Below are 8145 nucleotides of genomic sequence, written 5' to 3'. Positions count from 1 at the left end.
GTAAAGACCACTAGTCTGGTAGGATCCATAAATGTGACTCTCTTCTTAGCACATAATAGCATGCAATTCATTAAAAGCCAATTTGACAATCACCCCCCAATTGGAAAGTAAAAACTCATTCTCTATTGAATTAGAATAAATCCTGAATGCGTAGAAAAATATGACAGTAAAGTCACCGCAAAACATGCATCAACAATTCAAATACACAAACTACTTCAATACTTACAAAATTTTATAGAAACATATGCTCGTAATTTACATGACTTATGATCCAAGTAAATTGCTAATGAAAGTTCATTATTGAAGTATAAATTAATTATATTTGTTTACTTCTTTCGTGGCCCTAATAAGATCTTACCTCCTAATTTAAATAAAATAGAAAAAAACCTTATTTTAATAATATAATAAAATATTTTAAACAAAAAGGAGCAATCAAAAGGGATGGAGGACAAGAAGGTCCTCCTAAAGAAGTGAAAATCAAATATCTAGAAACAAAGAAAAAGAGATACATGAAAGACTGCAAAAAAAAAAAAAAAAAAGAAGAAGAAAAACCCTCGTGTCTTAAAGCACATTAATCAAATCACTCCTAAACTTTGTATTATGTGCAATCAAGATAATGAAAAACGTTTTTTCATCCAGTGATATTTTTTGTCATTATTTAGTATTGGGAAAAAAAAAAATGCCTTTTCATCCCGTGTTTCTCAACTTAAAACACTATTTTATACTCTCTTGCATGGAGCATGTAAAAAACCATGGATGGAATAAAGTTTTCCTTTGGCTAAAGATGCTACACCAAGTAGCATCTTTTAATGGCCACGCGCAACGAGCATTTTGTTTTAGTTAAAAATAATAATTGGTGTAGTGTCTTTTAATGATTACGTGTCACCTGTGCTAGCATGCCTACATTAAAAAAAGTTGTATGATCTAATATATTTTGTTTAAAAGATAATCCGATATTTTTTGGACGCATCAATTTGAAAAATAATAATTTTAATTACAATAAAATAAAAATGGAGAAAAAGTCAATTTTATGGGACACATGATGTAATTTCCCAAAACAAAACAAGGAAACCCTTGGGTTGCCCAAGTGCCCTAGCCTGAATCTGATATCGCTCTTCCCTCTTCTCCCCTTTCTCTTTTCCCTTTGGGCGTACACAGCACTCCTTTCTCGCCGTTTTCCCTCCTGGATGCTAGCCTGCTCACCTTCGTTCTCTAATGGCACAGAGTCATTTGCCCGAGTCCGACCCACAGATTTCTTCTTCTGATGAAGAATCTGAAGAAGAAAACGGACAGGAAGGAGAAGAAGGGGAATCCGAAGATGAGTCTGAGAAAGAAAAGGCTACTTCAACTCCACCTTCGAAGCTAACTGTGGATAAAAAATCTTCTTCCAAGACGCCAGACTCTGTTCCCAGCTCTAAACTACAGTCTTCTTCCCCCGTCTCTGGATCTGAGTCTGGATCCGAGTCAGGTACGGAGCCTGATTCCGATTCTGAATCGGACGCTCCACCGGAAAAAGTTCATCGCCCCCCTGCAGTTGATTCCAATGTAAAACCTCTGGCCTTGAAATCCGTGGATACTTCCAACACGAAGAAGCCCAGATCAAAGCTGGGTGCGGCAAACACAGCATCAAAATCTAGCGCTGCAGCTAAGCGCCCGGCGGAGAATGATCGTGATGGGAAGGATACGAAGAGGATGAAGAAGGGATCAGATTCCGGTGTGGGCAATGTAGAGGACGATGCAGGGAAGAAATCCGCTGATGATTCAAAGAAGCCGCTTTTTAAGAGGTTGTGGAGTGAGGATGATGAGATTGCAATTTTGAAGGGTGTGATTGAGTACAAGTCCAAGAAAGGGGCAGATCCATCCGCCGACATGAATGCCTTCCATGCTTTCATAAAGAAATCTCTTCACGTTGATGCTACGAGGGGCCAATTGGCTGATAAAATTCGCAGGTTAAAGAAGAAGTACGAAGTCAATGTGGAAAAAGATAAAGTGGGTCAGGACAAGACTCAATGGAAGCCCCATCAACATAGGGCTTTTGACTTGTCGAAGAAGGTATGGGGTGGTGAAAGTAATGGTCCAATCGTGAGGGAGGGAGTTGAGAAGCAGAATAAGCAGAACAAGTCAAACGGGAAATTGAAGAGTTCAAAAACTGGTGATCAGCCGCATGAACACAATGACAACTTGGGTCCATCTGAATGCCTGGGCGAGTCAATTCAGTTGGAAAAAACTCTGAGTACATGTGGTTTGCGGGAAGATGTGATTAAACGGGGATTACAGATAATAGGGGCTGCCGAGAAGTCGAAGCTGGAGGAGCAGTGGAAGAATTTTCAAGTGGCTGAGGTTGAACATTTCTTAAGGCGGGTGGAGTTGATCCAGGAGCAGGCAAAACTGATCTTAAAAGCCATTAAATCTTCAATGAATTAGGGTTCTGGTGAGACAATGAATGCTTCATCTTCTTTTATGGCATAGAATTTTCTGGTTAGATGTTCTCTTTGTGTTTTTAATTTAGGAGTCTAGCTATGACAGTTTGTTGTACCTATCACCATAGCATACAATGTTGGATATCTTTTTTTTGGACAGTAGGCTGTTAGGTAGATTTGCTATCATGTTTTCTTCATATGTTGGAATCTTGAAGTGGCTCATTATTTTCCTTTAATGGCTCAATATGTTGTTTATGTTTGCCCCTATGTGCACTCTAACGATTAAATCATCCTGATTTTTGACTAATAAGCTGATTTTTGACTAATAAGCAGTATGGTACTGTTTACTTTCTAGCAGGGATCTTCAAATTATGTAATTTGTAATATTTATTTTCTCAAACGAACATCATATTTATTTTACATTCATAGGTCTTTTTAAATTGCCCCTCAGGAGCATCCTTTGTTTTCATTACTTTGAATTTGTTTGCAATTAGATAATCTGTTCTCAGCACAATGGAACCTTGTACTTTCAGTTCCTCTAGTTTGGTGCCACTGCTGCTGTTCCTGCATTTTTGCTTCTTAGTGTTCTCAATTTTTAACTAGGCCGTGGGCTTGGTTCAGTGATAATCATGTTTATGTATAATTTTTAGTATTATTATAATGAGGGTAAAACCTCCTGAATTTTACCAAAAGGACAGGAGTCTCTAATATTTCAAAATCTACATTAACATCCTTATTCAAAGTTTTAACTGAAAGGTTTTTGGACTTTTTAGCCCTATGATCTTCTCTGTCAGACTCATCACTGTTACAGTTTCAACCAATTGCACAACCAGTGAAAATGTCTTGACATGATCCTTCAACATTCTTTGGCCAACCACTGAATATAAACTCCATCTACCCCTGATTGGTAGCTGAAAAATGGAGGAGCACTGGTGATTCCCAACTTCGCCTAGAGGTTGTTACAGAAGTTTCAAAGGAACAAAAACAGAGAGAAAGACCAAATACTGGCTAAAAAACCAAAGATAAAGAGGAATTCATAGTGTGTGACTGAGGAAAATTGTTGAAATATGTAGAGATGAGTGTTGCTTGTTCATCCATATATGTAAATGCATCAAAAGAAACCAAGTTCAGTTCAGGAAATAAACCAATGGTGTCTACTTCAATTTCAACCCAACTTGACCTTTGCTCTACTCTCCGTTGATTTTCTTGAACTATCAAATTCATGAATGACTCATCAGCCCATCATCTCTCTTTCCATTGAACTCAGCATATGCAATGAAGGACCGCTAATGGAGAACTTTAGACACTTATATTGTACATATACATTTTGAAATTAGGATTTTTATTTAGTTTAGGAAAAAATTGGTTACGAGATGTTTGGTTAGTTTATGGTTATTTTGGGCATTTTAGTTGTTTAGGTGTTAATTTGTACTTCGTACTGCCACTACTGCCACTGCCAATACCGTCATCACGACCATTGCTGGTTGGGCATGTGCCCCACAGTGACACAAGTGGAACAAGTTTTGTTCCTTTTATCCTTTTTTTTTTTTTTCCATTTTATGTGCTGATTTCTTTACGAACTATGATAAATCCACTCCAGCTGTGATAAATTTGCTTGCCTTCCTGAAATTTTGATGCTGACCTGAGGAAAATTGATTGCCGGTGCTTAATATGTGTGTGTGTGTGTCTCTCTCTCTCTCTCTCTCTCTCTCTCTCTCTCTTTGTTCTTTCTCTCTATCTATCTATGTGTATATGGAGTAAAATTCAGTACTGCCAGCACCCAAAATCATATTTAATAGTGAAATTTGGGGGCAATATCAGGGAGAAATAATTATGTAATGAGATATTTGTAATATTTTCTATGAATTAAAAATCTTGAAGATAATTAAAGGACAATATTTGAAGATTCCTAAGATTGCAAAGTCAGAATGAGGAATTTTCAGTAACCTTGCATGACATTGCACTATTGACTAAGAAATCGATTTATTGTCACAATGTCACTTATTAAAATTTGAATTGGCTCATATTTGTTCCTAGGTTGAAAAAAATGATCAATTTCACACATCTAGTTTCCGATTCCCAACAATTCATAAAACATGGATGCCCTTTTGATTTTGATGGTTGTTCAAGACCTCACTATTTCTTATGTTGGTTGGCTGAAATGGGGTATTATTTTGATTGACATGGATTATATAACCACCAAAGTATCTACCTCACTAGATCATAACTTCTTGCTTTGGTCAAGCAATATTGGCAAAATGTTGAAAGGGACAAAAAGGATATCTTGGAGAACCATTGGATACCCCTTGGTCAGAAATAAAATATATTTTAAGGGAGGAAGATGCCCATTATTCTTATACAGGAGCAACTAGTGGACCAATTGTGTGATCTTAGGCAACTTTCTTCTAATGACACATTATTACCTTAAAATTTAAAGATCATGTATAGTTGTGTTCTTAGCGAGGAACCTAGAGTGATGATTATGCTTTAAAAAGGGTTGAGAGATGAAATTAGAAAATGATTATATTTGCAAAATCTAAAATGTCCCACTAGTCTATTTGAGGCTTATAACATGGTTTGGAAGTTGAAAGATTTTCTTAACTACCCAATCATAACACTTACAACATTAAAGAGTTTCATCAGCCTAGATTAATTTCTAGGTCGTCAAAAGGTAGTCATAACCCATCAAAATTTTTAAGAGAAAGTTCAAGTTGTCGAAGATAAACAACCAAATATGATGGCCCTACATGTTTCTCTCTCCTCCTCTCTCTCCCCCGTGCGATACTATTCCTCTCCCTACCTTGTGTGTTCGCTGAGATGAAGATTGGTTTAGGTTATGACGAGCCGGGCAATTTAGATCGAAGGTAAATCCTTTGATCTGCATCTAGACAAGGGCGAGGGGAGATCATATTTGCTCGTGGTTGAGAATAATGATGTCCGTAACATATGGGTTAGGTTATTGGAAGAGGTTTTTTTGTGGTTTGTCGAAGGATTGTTGTTTTTTGGTTGGATGGAGAGGGGTTTTCAGAGTTTTTGCAAAGGTATTACAAACTATTGGCTGTCAATTAGGTGGACGAAGGTGGGAAGATCCTGGAGTTAGGGTTCGGTTGGAATTTTAGGAGATTTTCTCTGTTCATTCTTGGTGGCATAGAAGGTGAGGGATGGAGAGGCTTCGCGAGTGCTTTTTGCGACTTGGAGATGGGTTTACGAAAAGATTTGTGTGCTATGGTTGCAGATGGTTATCCACATTTTAGATCATGGAGGCAGGTCATGATGGAAGGCAATATAGATGGAGGCGAGGGTTGCAATCGCAAGCCCTCTCTGGAGATTGAGTTCTGGTGGCTGTTAAGGAGGATAGGTGCTATAGGTGTGGCTGTGTAGTTTAAATGAACAAGGCTACGCCTACAAAGTCAGTAGAAGTCACCGTTAATGTGATGGAACCAACCATAGCCAACCAGTTGTCAAATAGTCAGCAACCTCCGAAGATTGCAACCTTCATCAACTACTCAGATTAGCCTAAGAAGGTAGCTAGGGTTCTGACAGAGGAGTCTTCGTTTCTGAGGCTGCTAGGGCTGCATTCAAGAAAAAGGTGGGGTGGGGGAGAAAGCGAAGAGACATGGGCTGGGAGGTATGATTCTTGTTTTGGACCTAACCCAACTAATTGATATGAAGGGTATTTCTTTTTTATATAATTTGGGCCATTTAATTGAGCAAGCCCAAGACCTAGGCTTATCTAAGTTGGGCTCTAATGTGGAGTCTAGTGGAGGTCCTCATTCCTTGGGTTCTTTTCAGAAGGTAAGCGGCGAAGTTTAGGATGCTGGGCAGGGAAACGTGGAATCAGACAAGTCAGAGCCAGATTTCAAGAAAGCGAGGGACCATATTTCAGTCTGTAGTGCTCAGGAAATGAGCAGTGGGAAGGAGGTTAAACTTCACGTTCAGAGTCCAACATCCCAAACTTCCAGTCAGGGTAATCAAACCCTAGTACATACCTAGATTATTAATAGTTCAGAGCTAGAATTAGACTGATATTAAAAATGTAACAAGGCTAGAAGAGTTCAAAAAATGGGGAGGTAAGATGTAAAAATCCAAGAGCAATTATGGGGGAGATTGATGATAACTTGTGTCCAAATTTTGATAGATTAGGGGCAGTAAGGTGTATGCCCGCTGGAAGTTAGCTTGTATGTGCGCCAATATGAGGAAGGTGTTTGATGAGAAGAGAGAAAATTTTGGTGCAGCAGGGACAAAGCTTTTAAGGAGAGACTCTGGAGGAGAACTTAACATAATGGAAGACTCTCTTACGAATGAGGTTGGGTGCAGAAATGATGAAAGGAAAGGAAAGAAAAGAAGGTTAAGAAATGGAGGGATCTTTCAGATTCATAAAGTGACTGATGGGGGGTTATTGTGGGATGAGATTTGGAAAAGACACGGGTACGCTTCTGATTCTTGTGACGAAGTAGGGGATTTATCTAATGTTCATCCTGCCCCATTGGAAGGTTCGGAGGGAGTGTATATTTTTGAAAATGATGGTTTGGTCAACAATTCACAGTGTAGGGATGGAATATGGCCTACCCTTGTGGAGGAAATTCCTTGGGAGGACTTAGAAGCTCAAGATCTTTTGGATAAGTTAGATTTAAAGTTGAGTAATATTGGAAGAAATGAGGTCTGCTTGGATGGTGGCAAAAGTCATATTGAAGGGTCAAAGAGAGTTAGTAAATTTGAAGAGTTTGATATATTATGATGGAAAGAGTCTGAAAAGGGTTTTTCTTGGTTAATTTTATTGAGTTTCATGGTGTGATCTATAGGTTTTTTTTTTTTTTTTAATTTTTCTTTCTTTCTTTTCTTTTTGGCAGACTCCTTGTCCCCGCATGTTGTACCTTATTTTTTTCTCTTATCTAATATACTTTCTTCTATTATGAAAAAAAAAAAAACGAAATAAAATATTGGTAATGCTTATGCAAATTGTTGCATAATTGAGTCTTATAACCACATAAATTATTTTAAGTGAACAATTTGTTAATTCTTTAGTGGACATGAGTCAAGAATCTTCTTATCAAAATGCCGCCTTAGACTTGCCTCAAGTGACCCTACACAGTTTTGATGCTACTAGGCCAAAGATGGATCATGACTTTGTCATGAACTTGGTTGTCTAGGCTTGCATTGAACTTCCAACATGAGTTTCCAACCACTAGGACAGATATTTGTGCCCCCCTTGAGATGATTTCCCTTCCATCCATTAAATATATGCCTGCATCTTATCTCTCCACATTTTCTTTAGCCAAATCTAGTGAAACATGTTATTCAAGAATATGGACTGAATGCATATTTGCTTGAGCTTCCAGTAGATTTTGATATCAAATTGATTTCTTGTTTGGACTTGTTATTTTATTTGAAGGTGATTGGAGCCTCCAATATTGCCGCAATTGGATGATCTTTTAGATAGTCCCATGGTGATTGATGATGCAATGCCTTTTGTGCCATCTCTTTGATTTTACTATATGTTTGACTTCGTTCCTGCTCATGGAGTTGCTATTGCTGTGCCATTTTTAAAACTTGAGGTTGAGTTTTCTCTGAAGTGGGGAGTTTGATTGAGGACCACCAACTGAGAACTTTAGACACTTATATTGTAGCTACAGATATAGACATCAAGGTTTTTTAATTTATTTTGGAAAATTTTGGTTATTTTAAATGGTTAGTTAATTTAGGGCTGTTTTGGGTATTTTTGTTC

At 37.9% G+C, this 8145-nt stretch overlaps 1 protein-coding gene across 1 annotated transcript; it reads left to right on the top strand.

The window, feature by feature from the left end:
- The first annotated feature begins 979 nt into the window (after nt 1-979).
- Nucleotides 980-2727, top strand: LOC131152740 (probable transcription factor At1g61730). Its single transcript, XM_058104594.1, has one exon. It carries the CDS (start codon nt 1216-1218, stop codon nt 2422-2424), a length of 1209 nt encoding a protein of 402 aa, XP_057960577.1. The 5' UTR covers nt 980-1215; the 3' UTR covers nt 2425-2727.
- Nucleotides 2728-8145: the final 5418 nt, after the last annotated feature.

This window comes from Malania oleifera, chromosome 4, assembly GCF_029873635.1.
Source record: "Malania oleifera isolate guangnan ecotype guangnan chromosome 4, ASM2987363v1, whole genome shotgun sequence".
Classification (NCBI taxonomy): domain Eukaryota; kingdom Viridiplantae; phylum Streptophyta; class Magnoliopsida; order Santalales; family Ximeniaceae; genus Malania; species Malania oleifera.
This window is presented reverse-complemented; position numbering and strand designations above follow the sequence as displayed.

Excerpts from the sequence above, each read along its gene's own strand:
- LOC131152740 (XM_058104594.1), top strand. The coding sequence starts at position 1,216 with ATGGCACAGAGTCATTTGCCCGAGTCCGACCCACAGATTTCTTCTTCT.